Raw genomic sequence first — 12718 nt, 5'->3', positions numbered from 1 at the left:
TCCTTGTGAACTGAGCCTCTTTAATTCAACTCCAGGCCAGTTAGCATTTTCTCCACTATGCCCATATCTTTGCCCTGAAAAACTGTGCCTAACAGCTTTCCCACAGCAGCCACTTCTCCTTCTTGTGGCATCAGTTGCCACCCTGTTTTTAGACTTTCCCAGGCACAGGTCTGGTCTCTGTGTCCACCAACTCCAGGAACTGAGGTCACGTTCTCCAAGTGAAAATACCATAGCCCTCCCACTTTATCCAAAGGAATTCTATCTCCTCTCTTTCTTTACTTTCAACTTTCTTTATTGCCTAAGGTAGGTGATAGGTTGAGAATTCCAAAACTGGTCTTCATTTTCTGCCTTCACAAGTTCTGTATAGATGGTCTAGAATAACATTTGGGAACACATTTTATAGCTATTCCTTTGTTCTCAGCCTTTAGGAGCCCTAGCCAAAATTGAGACAGAGCCCTTTTTTATGATCTGTTACAATATAAAATACTATTAGTGTTAAATGGTATGACAAATGAATCGATGAAGCCAGGTAAGGGATATTTTCAGTAGGAAGAAGGTGTAAATATAATATTCTGCAGCTTGCTTTTTTCACTCAGTATAATTTCTTGATTTATCCATACTGATACGTATAAACCCAGTTGATCTATTTTAATAGTATTGAATATTATTCCATTATTTTTATATACAATGTCTTAGAATTTTAAAATCTAGTCCCCTAATGGATAATTAGGGACGTTTTCCCCCCTCACATTTTCCCTATTATAAACATTGCCTCAATGAACTCCTGCCTATTATACATTCATATGTCTTCCATCCTTTACTTTCAACTTTTCTGGGTCATTATGCTTTAATAGCCTATGGCTGCTTTATTTTGCTCCTCCTCCCCTATCCAATCTGAGAGTTTCTATCTTTTAATAGGCATGTTTAATCCATTTGCATTTATTATGATTACTGATACACTGGACATACTTTCTCTTTGCTTTTTTCTTCTTTTCTTATCTTTTATTTAACAGCCTGAGTTTTCTTTAATCTTGTTTTTTCTTTCATGGTTTGGAAGTTATACATTCTATTTCTATCATTTTAGTGTTTGCCCTTACAATTTTTAAGATACTCAATGAAATCTATACCAGTATCCTCCTCACAAGTCTCTACCTTCTGAAACGCTTATTAGAAATATACTTGGTCTCTGCCTGTCCTCAAGTCTCTTAACTTTTCTGTCATATTTCTATTTCTGTGGGATGCATTCTAAGTGATTTCCTCAGATCAAGCTTTCAATTCAGCATTTCTCTCCGTAGCTATGACTTACCTACTTTTAACCTGTTCAATGTGTTTGTCAACAAATATGCTTTTTCATTGGACAAATTCTGTTTTTGTTTTTTTCTCTAAATCTGCCTGTTTTCTTTTCATACTATCCTATTCTTATCATTTCTATTACTTTCATTATCCTGTGAACATTTTAAACATATTTAAGGTCTCTTTCAGACTGTTCTCTCTGCTTCTTGGAGTAGAAATTCTATTATTTACATCTACCTGCTCATCCTCCCTCCTGGTAATTTATTTTATTGTAGAGTTTTGTAATTTTTGACCATGAATTCATCTTTAATGGGGACTGTTTTCCACAGGAGTCCTGTGTACTCTAGGTTGTGAAGTGTCTTAACAGGGAAATCTCACCTTTGCCTTTGCCAAGGCCTTTGGATTTCCCTGGTTCTGGGCCAGTTTTTATGTTAATTTTCCAGCTTTGCAGATAGCACGAAGTTAAAAATATATATACACACATAGTAATAAGTGTGAGGTTCTAATTTATTATGGTCAACTCTTTTTGAACTCAAACCCTGAGATGATACAATCTTCATGCTGATTTCTTGGACTGGTGGATAGAATTTTTCTAGTTCATTTTTCAAAAGCATAGTAGCCCTGTGTTGACTCCCGGCTTCATGTGGCCTGAAGCCTTATCTGCTGTCCCCATACTGGCCCTAAAACCCCAGCCCCTAAACTCTGTACCTGATTTGCATAGAACTATATACAAGCATACCTTGTTTTATTGCACTTCACTTTATTGCACTTTGCAGATATTGCATTTTTTTTTTTTTTTTTAACAAATTGAAGGTTTGTGTCAACCCTGCAACGAGCAAGTTTACAGATGCTATTTTTCCAACAGCATTTGCTCACTTCATGTCTCTGTGTCACATTTTGGTAATTCCTGCAACATTTCAAACTTTTTCCATTATTATTATATTTGTTATGATCTGTGATCAGTGACCTTTGGTGTTACTATTGTAATTGTTTTGGGGTGCCACAAACCATGCCCATACAAGACAGCAAACTTAACTGATAAATATTCTGACTGTTCCACCAACCAGCCATTTCCCCATCTCTTTCCCTCTCCTTGGGCCTCCTTGTTCCCTGAGACACAACAATATTGAAATTAAGTCAATTAATAGCCCTACAATGGCCTCTAAATGTTTAAGTGAAAGGAAGAGAAGCACGTCTCTCACTTTAAATCAAAAGCTAGAAATGATTAAGCTTAGTGAGGAAGGCATGTTGAAAGCCGAGACAGGCCAAAAGCTAGGCGTCTTGCATCAAATAGTTGGCCAAGTCATAAATGCAAAGGAAAAGTTCCTGAAGGAAATTAAAAGTGCTACTCTAGTGAACACACAAATGATAAGAAAGCAAAACAGCCTTATTGCTGATATGAGAATATTTTAGTGGTCTGTACAGATCAAACTAACTACAACATTCCCGGGGAGGGGGAGTGATGGTGTGATGATTGGGAGATTGGGATTGACACGTATACACTAATATGTATAAAATGGATGACTAATAAGAACCTGCTGTATAAAAAAATAAATAAAATAAAATTCAAAAAAAATAAAGAAGTATAATTGATATGTTGAGAGGAGAGGGCTTCCCTGGTGGCGCAGTGGTTGAGAATCTGCCTGCTAATGCAGGGGACACGGGTTCGAGCCCTGGTCTGGGAAGATCCCACATGCCGCGGAGCGACTAGGCCCGTGAGCCACAATTGCTGAGCCTGTGCGTCTGGAGCCTGTGCTCCGCAACAAGAGAGGCCGCGATAGTGAGAGGCCCGTGCACCGCGATGAAGAGTGGCCCCCGCTTGCCACAACTAGAGAAAGCCCTCGCACAGAAACGAAGACCCAACACAGCCATAAATAAATAAATAAATAAATAAATAAATAAATAAAATTTTAAAAAAAAAAGAGAGAGGAGAGATATCAGAATCATAAAAAAAAAACAAAAAAACTAACTACAACATTCCCTTAAGCCAAAGCCTAATCTAGAGCAAGGTCCTAACTCTCTTCAATTCTATGAAGGCTGAGAGAGGTGAGGAAACTGCAGAAGAAAAGTTTGAAGCTAGCAGAGGTTGGTTCATAAGGTTTAGGGGAAGAAGCCGTCTTCATAACATACAAGTACAAGGAAGCAGCAAGTGCTAAAGTAAAAGCTGTAGCAAGTAATCCAGAAGATCCATCTAAGATAATTAATGAAGGTGGCTACACTAAACAACAGATTTTCAATGTAGACAAAATAGCCTCATATTTGAAGAAGATGACATCTAGGACTTGCATAGCTAGAGAGAAGTCAATGCCTGGCTTCAAAGCTTCAAAGGACTGGCTGACGATCTTGTTAGGGGCTAATGCAGCTGGTGACTTGAAGTACAAGCCAATGCTCATTTGCCATTTTGAAAATCCTAGGGCCCTTAATAATTATGCGAAATCTACTCTGCCTGGGCTCCATAAATGGAACAACAAAGCCTAGATGACAGCAAATTTGTTTACAACATGGTTTACTGAATATTTTAAGCCCTCTGTCGAGACCTATTACTCCGAAAAAAGATTCCTTTCAAAATATCACTGCTCATTGACAATACACCTGGTCACTCAAGAGCTCTGATGGAGATGTACAACAAGATTAATGTTGTTTTCATGCCGTTAACACAACATCCATTCTGCTGCAAGGAGTAATTTTGACTCTCAAGTCCTAGAAATACATTTCTAGGATACATACATCTAGAAATACTTTAGAAATACATTTCGTAAGGCTATAGCTGCCATATAGTTGATTCCTCTCATGGAAAAGTAAATTGAAAATCTTCTGGAAAGAATTCACCATTCTAGATGCAATTAAGAACATTCATGATTCACGAGAAGTCAAAATATCAACATTAACTGGAGTTTGGAAGAAGCTGATTCCAAACCTCATGGATGACTTTGAGAGGTTCTAGACTTCAGTGGAGGAATTAACAGTAGATGTGGTGGAAAGTGCAAGAGAACTAGAATTAGAAGTGGAGCCTAAGGATATGACTGAATTGCTGCAATCTCATGATTAAACTTTAATAGATAAGGAGTTACTTCTTATGGATGAGCAGAGAAAGAGGTTTCTTGAGATGGAATCTACTGCTGGTGAAGATGCTGTGAAGACTGTTGAAACGACAATGAAGGATTACATAAACTTAGTTGATAAAGCAGCAGCAGGGTTTGGTAGGATTGACTTCAATTTTGAAAGAAGTTCTACTGTGAGTAAAATGCTATCAAACAGCACTGAACGCTACAGAGAAATCATTCATGAAAGGAAGGGTAAATTGATGCGGCAAACTTCATTGTCGTATTTTAAGAAAATGTCACAGCCACCCCTACCTTCAGCAACCACCACCCTCATCAGTCAGCAGCCATCAACATCGAGGCAAGACCTCCACCAGCAAAAGGATTCCAACTTGCTGAATGTTCAGATGATGGTTAGCATTATTTAGCAATAAAGTATTTTTTAATTAAGGTATGTACATTTTTTTAGACGTAATGCTATTGTACACTTAACAGATTACAGTATAGCAGAAACGTAGCTTTTATATACATTGGGAACCAAAAAAATTCGCATAATTGCAGTGGTCTAGAACCGAACCTGCAATATCTCCAAGGTATGCCTGTTATCTCCAGCTCTGGGTTTGGATTTCCTCTTTCTTCCTGGCACTTGAGGGTTTCTCTTTCTTCTTTTCAAGCTCAGCTCTGTATTGGAGACTTTATTTTTTTCTTTTTTGGCCACACCATGCGGCATGCAGGATCTTAGTTCCCCGACCAGGGATGGAACCCACGCCCTCGGCAGTGGAAGAGCAGACTCTTAACTGCTGGACTGCCAGGGAAGTCCCTGTATTGGAGACTTTTTATCAAGCATTTCTACATGGCTGGAATGAGGTTGGGGGTTTCAGATCAGATCATTCCAGCATATGGAACTACAGAAGCCTAAGCTCTTTAGTATGGCATAAAAGGTCTTAACAAACATGACTTGGCTCCTGACATCCTTTTCAGCCTCACCATTGGCTCAACATACATCAAACTATTTGAAGCTGCCTAAACAAACCACAGTATTTCACATCCTCTGCCTGGGATGCTCTTTCTCTGCCTGAACCACGTGATAACACCTACTTATTTTGAAAGACTCTTCAAGAATCACCTCCTGTATGAAGCCTTGCTTGCCTCTCTCCAACCACATCTGACCAAACTCCCTTTTGAGTTTGTAATCTGCACAGGCTTCAATTACCCCATCTGTACTTTCTGCAAATAGTTACGTACAAGGCTGTCTCCTCCTTTAGACTATGAACAACTTGAGGGCCAGAACAATTTCTTATTTTTCTCTCTATCCCCAGTGTGCAGTAGATGTAATTGAACAAAGTTATATCTACCCTCAAGGACTAAGTACAGTACAGTCTTCAGATCTGAAATATTAGGGCAAAAATAGAAAAATATAGCAGCCCGTTCCAGAGAAGAATTCCATGTACATACAAAGAATGTTTCCCTATTTCTGTCCACATATGGGCCCCAAAACGGATACTACAAGTTCTTATCTGAATTATTTAGAGGAAAAAGGGAAGTGGAAATAAAATATGAATGGGGAAGCTATAATGAGTAGTGGAATGGTTACTGCCAGAAAGAAAAGGTGCTCTCCAAAATACTATCTGGTCTTACAGTTGTGGATAGCTGGAATATCAGGTTTGGTAAAACCAATTAAGGAAAATGCTTCACTCATAAGCAATAAAATGGGCACCATTCCACTGGTGGGGGCAGGGGACAACATATTGGCTAGTCAATCCTACAAAGGGAGTAAAGATTTATAGAGCATTCTTAAGTGCAGAACCTAAAATAATTAGCATCTTTTCAGAATCTTTCCATTTAAAAAAATCTCCTATTGCAACCAACAGAAGAAATCACTTTCCCTTAGGGAGAAAGATGAGATTAACCAAATTAACCTTTACTATTCAAATGTACACCACATGAGCTTATTGAGTGTCACTTTTATTGAATGTGATAAGGCTATGGCAAAATTACTTGCACTATGCTGATAACAGAAGTACAGTGGTCCTAATATTCCAAGATTTTTATACCTCCTCTGCTGGCATTCAGAAACCTCCACTTTTTTTTAGTTCACAGACTGTGGAACCAGATTTTCTAGTTCAAATCCCAGCTCTGCCACTGAAAGCTTCATGACTTTGGACAAGCTACTTAATCTCTCTGTGCCTTAGATTCTTCATCTGTAAAATATAAATGATAAGAGCATCCATTTCACAGAGCTATTATTAGAATTTAAAGAGTTAATATATGTAAAGCACTTAGCACAATGCCTGGCCCACAGAAATGGGCTCAATAAATGTAAGCAGGAATCATTATTACTATATCATCACCATCATCATCATCATTCTCAGCTCTAGTTTTACTACACAGCCTCTTTTTTTCCATACAAGAGGGAACTATTTATTAGTTTTTATTATGTGCCAGGCACAATGCTTAGCCCTTTCAATATGCATTTATTTATTTAGCCCTCATAACAACCCTGCAGGTTAAATATTATTTCTGATGTTACTGATGAGGAAATTGAGGCTTGAATATTCAGCAGATTCTTGTCATTAAAACATGATAGTGGTGTGTGGGAATAGTCACTTGGCAGAACGTGGACCTAGTTAACTCTCTAGAATTCATATTTAACTCAACTTGTTTTTAATTTGTCATTGTGTACACAGGAAAGTAAGCATGCGTGCATGCATAAACGAAAGAGAACAGCAAGTACCACTTACTGAATGGTTATGTTGCGACTTCCCTCTACCTAGCCAAATCTTTCCATCTCTTTAAGGTGCTCTGACCACTAAAACAGATGCTGAGCTCTTTCCTCTCTTAACTCTTTTTTTGGTCTGTGTTGGGTCTTTGTTGCTGCATGTGGGCTTTCTCTAGTTGCAGCAAGTGGGGGCTACTCTTTATCGCAGTACGCAGGCTTCTCATTGCAGTGGCTTCTCTTGTTGCGGAGCACGGGCTCTAGGCACGCAGGCTTCAGCAGCTGCAGCACACAGGCTCAGTAGTTGTGGCATGTGGGCCCTTAGAGCGTGCGGGCTTCAGTAGTTGTGGCTCACGGGCCCTAGAGCGTGCGGGCTTCAGTAGTTGTGGTGCACGGGTTTAGTTGCTCCACGGCATGTGGGATCTTCCCGGACCAGGGCTCGAACCCGTGTCCCCTGTACTGGCAGGTGGGTTCTTAACCACTGCGCCACCAGGGAAGTCCCTCCTCTTTTAACTCTTAGCCCTTATTGTCTAATCAACAATTTTGTAATGGAGAACATATGATTTTGTACCATTACTTTTTCATTTCTTATGATATGATGCCCTAATAGGAAGTCCCATAAAGGTTCATACTTTTTTTATTTTTTTTAAAGGCTCATACTTTTATCTTAAATTTTTCTTATGTTCCCTAAAGTACCTAGCATAGTACTGAGCATAAAGTTGTTTCACAATAACATTTGTGGAGTAGCTTACTATCCAGACCCAGCAAGGGCATCCCCAAATAATAATTATTGTTTATTCAATAAATTTTTACATACAATGTAGCAGGCACTGTGTTAGGTCTTAAAGCAGAATCAGAACATAAGAGACTGCAGTCCCAGTCCTAATAGTTCATAATAGATTGGGGAAACTACAGGTAATCAGATAATTACAATACAGTAAGGTAAGTGCTACAACAGACATTTGAACCAAGTGCCAAGAGAGTATCGAAGAGGGAAAGATTAATTCCCCACAAAGGACCCAGGAAGCATTTCATCATTCACTTATTTAACAAATATTTATTGACCACTAAGTATGTGCCAAGCACTGTGATAGGTCCAAGGGTGGAGAGGTAAATGAAATGTCCAAGGTCCCTGTACTCATGAAACAATCTAAGATTCACTTGAGCGGGATGACAAATGGGTAGGAATTCACTCTGTAAAAGATGCAGGAAAGGGGACCAGCATCAAGTCAAAGCCCTGGAGACATGAAAGAGAATAGCTTAGATAGAGAAGAGCAAGAAATGGGGTGTGGCTGGAATGCATTCCCGTGAATGGGGAGCTATAAGAGATGAGGTGAGATGGCACCTCAGACAGAACAGAATAGAAAGGGTCTCATATGCCATGCCAAGGCTTTTAGAGTTTAATTCATTTGGTCATTCAGCGTGCCGCAGGGTGCAGCCAAAAAACAAAAAAACAAAAAACTAACCATTTGGTCATTCAGAAAAATGCACCATGGCCTTCTATATGCCAAGCCCCATGCCAGCTATTGGGGCCACAAAACCAATAAGACATAGTCTTTCAAGAAGCTGAGAGTGTAGCGGGACACAGGCATGTAAAGAAACACTTATTATACAGCACAAGTTAAGTGCGATAGTAGAGGCATGTTAAGATATAGGGATGGCTTAGAGAAGGGAGAGATTAGATTGGCTCTGTATCTGGGGGACAGAGGGTGGTTAGGAAAGACCTTATAGCAGAGGAAACTCTTGACTAGGTCATGGGAACAAAGGATTTCATAAAGTAGCTGATAACAACAAACACTTACATAGTATTTAGTATGTGCCAGGCTCTGTTCCAAGCACTTTACATACATCGACTCACTCAAACTTCATAACTACCTTATAAAATAGATATTATTACTAATTCCATTTTATAGATGAGGAAAGACACAGAGAGGTTAACTTGTCCAAGGTCACACAGGTAGTTTAAGTGGCAGAGCCGGGATTTTAACACAGGTAGTTTGGCTTGAGCCTGTGTTCTTAATTACTATACTATATTGCCTCCAAGACAAGAGAAAAAAGCCGTTCAAGGCAAACAGGACAGCATAAGCAAAGGTACAGAGGTATGAAAGAACACAACATCTTTGGGAAATTGTGAGTGGTTGACACTGGATGGAATGTAAATAAGAAGAGCAGCCCAGCAAGCAGGTACCAGGTCACAAGAGGGCCTTGGGTACCACGTAAAGAAATGTCTTTATCAAAAGGTAATTTGAAACCACTAAGGGAAGTGGTTTCCTCGGGCAGGAAGGTGACCTGAGTAGATTTTCTTTTTTTTTTTAAAGACTTATTTCTCTGGCTTAAGTGTGGAGGCTGGAATGACAGGGGATGCCAAGGGCACGGAGACAAGTTAACAGACCACGGCACTGCTCTAAATTCAACAAGATTTTTTTTAAAAATAAATTTACTTATTTATTTATTTTTGGCTGAGTTGGGTCTTGGTTGCTGCGCATGGGCTTTCTCTAGTTGAGGTGAGCGGGGGCTACTCTTGGTTGCGGTGCGTGGGCTTATTGCGGTGGCTTCTCTTGTTGCAGAGCACAGGCTCTAGGTGTGAGGGCTTCAGTAGTTCTGGCTCGCAGGCTCTAGAGCGCAGGCTCAGTAGTTGTGGCGCACAGGCTTAGTTGCTCCGTGACATGTGGGACCTTCCCGGACCAGGGCTCGAACCTGTGTCCCCTGCATTGGCAGGCAGATTCTTAACCACTGCACCACCAGGGAAGCCCTCAACAAGATTTTGAATTTAAAGTGGGAGATGTTAAGGGCAAAAAGGATTTTTAGGAGACAGAATCGAAAACTAGATATAAGAGAGAAGAATTAAGGATCGTTTCTAAGTTTCTAGTCCCAGTTCCTTGGTATATGGATATAAAATAAATACAGGAGAATAAAAAACAGGTTTGGAAGAAAAACTATTGCATTTAAAGAGAATGTTATTCCATATGCCTATTGTTTATTCTGATTCCATAATCTTCACTTGGCTCATTCTCATCATCACACACAGTGATTCTCAACTGGGGCCCACGTGGGGACACAAAGGGCAGAAGGGTCAGGTGAAGGTATATTAGAATCTGGGTATTTGTATGTGAGTGTACATGTAGTTCAATTACTACCATCCTCTTTTTCTTCCAGACAGTCTGATATCACAATCCTGCCCACCACCATCCCTCACTGAGAATCACTACTGTGTACAATTATCCATGGATACTCTGACAAACAGTTGAAAACCTTGAATGTGTTCCAGGAAGTCACAAAACTGCAAAACTAGGAGAGATTTTAAAGACCATCTAGAGCTCAGTAGGTCTCAACCAAGGGGTACTTGTAAATATGTAGGGCATTTTTGGTCATCACAATGGGACATTGCTACTGACATTTACTGTCTGAGTGCCAGGGATGTTAAATTTTGTGCAACTCACAGGACAGTTCCAAATGATGAACAATTACCTTGCCCCAAAGGACAACAGTGTTCCTTTGAAGAAACACTGCTATAGGTCAAACACCACAGTTTCTAGATGAGGACAAAGTGAGATCCCAGAGAAGGAAATGACTTGCTAAAGATCACACAGCTGCACATTAGGGCCTAGAACCCAGGGCTTTTGTTTATACTCCCCTTTACTGCTTTCTAATCTGGGTCTGGTAAGCCTGTGGCACATCTAGAAGAGAAATCCAACTGAGTATATCAGTCAAGTACTCAGAAGGCCACCTTGTTATCACAGCCCTTTGTACATTTTCTCTAGCCCCAGATCTCACTCTCACCTTCAGAGATCTAGTCTAGAGGCGCAAGTTTGGCAGTCAGCAGCATGGGAAGCCTTAAGATGAATAAGATCACCCTGGCCAAACACGTAAAATGTGACAAAGCTCTGGGGAGCACAAACATTAGTAGTCTAGATGAGAAAATAGGAAGCAATAAAGGGAACCGAAAAGAAAAAGTCAGTAATGTAGGAGGAGAGGTTCAAGAAGACAAAGGGAACTAATTACAAACGGTTTTTTGTTTGTTTTTAGTGAAGTAATAATTACCACTAATTGGGTACTTATATCCATTGATTCACTGTTGGTTGTCTATCCTGTATCTATTCCTTGCCTCTTCCTTGCTAACAGAAATCAGACAGTTTGAGGTTGCAAAGAGTATTTTAACAGTCTCTCTTCCAGTCTCAGCTGTCGCTGTGAAGGCCATGTGATACGGTTCTGGTCAATAGGATATGAAGGTATGGTATCATCACCCAATCTTACTGAGTTTGTACAGGGAACACAAAATCATATTTGGTACTTTAACATTCCATTTAATAGACACGAAAATTTTGCAAAAGAAGAATAACTTAGGGGGCTTATCTTACCAGCTAGCAAAACATACCACAAAGCCAAAGTAATTAGAAGAGTGTAACGTAAGTGCAGGAATTGATAAACAAGGTATGGGGGAAACAAACCTGGAGTGGTCAGGAACACTCTGGGGAGGAGGCACAGAAATAAGTAATTCATAGGTCTTCCATAGTAGAACTCCTCCAGACCTCCTGGCTATCACAGTCCTTTGCACATTTTCTCCACTCCCAGATCCCCTCTCACCTTCAGAGATTCAATCGTGGCCTGCTTGTAAATCTTTCCTCCAGGAGCTTTCTTCTGAGGACTATTCTGGATTCTGGGTGTTCGAAGGACGAATTTATCCATTGCTAGGGGACTCCAACTACCTTCACGTGTTTGCACCGTGTTCTGCTCAAGAAAGAGGGCAGGTTTTAAAACGTCATCAAAGCTTCTGTGATGTGTGTTCCCTAAAGTGACACAATTGGGTTCTACACACTCTGGAAGCATTCCTGAATTATTAGGACTCTTGGGTGCAATTCACAGGAAGATATCCTCCTGAAAAAGAAACATCTTCCTAAAAAATGAAAACTGTATACAATGATGGGTCTACTTCCTGAATTAGGAGGTGCCTAGCTTTCAGAAGTGCGCACTGTAGAGGGGCTTCCAATACTGGGCCAGGCGTTGAACCTCGTGACTTCTAAAGCCTCTTCCAACTTAGGTTGGGTTGGGGCAGGGTTAGAGTTACCCCGGGTTCTATGAAGCTGTCTTAATTACCGCACCATAGCCACAACCCCAAGGGTTCCCCTAGTAACCAATAACCAACAACCTCCTCCAGATCTCAGCAGGGTCCTCACAGCAACCAGTCATCTCCAGGAACTACTCCGTGGTCAAAGGACCCTAACCACGACTGTCCTGCTCTGATCCCAGAGCAAAGGGAACCACCACCTTCCTCTGCCCTCAGCACTCAGGAGCCCAGGAAGGGGAAGCCTAACAACGATGTCATGTGAGACCCACCAGGAAAAGCAGCCCTGCCAGCAGCTGGGCCTCTCCAGAACGCACCCTCTGAGGGCCCAAGCCTAGACCTTGGGGGTCAGAACTAAACCGACGCTTCCTTCCACGGCTACAATTTCTCGTTTGTGGCTCAGCCAGCCGGGAGATCACCGACGCCCGTCAGCGGGGTGGAGAGGGTGGGTGTGAACCAAACCACATTCCCCAGAATACACCGCGAAGGGGCGGGCTCGGGCGCACCTAGGCCGGCTGTAGTTCTCCGAGACCAACTTTCCCAACCCACCGTGCGCCTCCAGCCTATAGAGAACTACATGCCCCAGCGTGCCTCGCGAAGCTAAGG

General features: G+C 41.0%; 1 protein-coding gene across 4 annotated transcripts in view; it reads right to left on the bottom strand.

The window, feature by feature from the left end:
• TCEANC2 (transcription elongation factor A N-terminal and central domain containing 2) overlaps positions 1-12718 on the bottom strand; it is a 38534-nt gene that overhangs the window by 25642 nt on the left and 174 nt on the right. For 2 of the 4 annotated variants that reach the window (XM_036852159.1, XM_036852149.1), the window contains exon 2: positions 11635-11778. In XM_036852159.1, the coding sequence (XP_036708054.1) occupies positions 11635-11736 (102 nt within the window). In that variant the 5' untranslated portion in view covers positions 11737-11778. Of the gene's footprint in view, positions 1-11634; positions 11779-12384; positions 12713-12718 lie in introns of those variants that run through there. The other 2 variants (XM_036852167.1, XM_036852138.1) reach the window with 2 other exon arrangements.

Source organism: Balaenoptera musculus, chromosome 1 (assembly GCF_009873245.2).
Source record: "Balaenoptera musculus isolate JJ_BM4_2016_0621 chromosome 1, mBalMus1.pri.v3, whole genome shotgun sequence".
In the NCBI taxonomy this organism is placed as follows: domain Eukaryota; kingdom Metazoa; phylum Chordata; class Mammalia; order Artiodactyla; family Balaenopteridae; genus Balaenoptera; species Balaenoptera musculus.
This window is presented reverse-complemented; position numbering and strand designations above follow the sequence as displayed.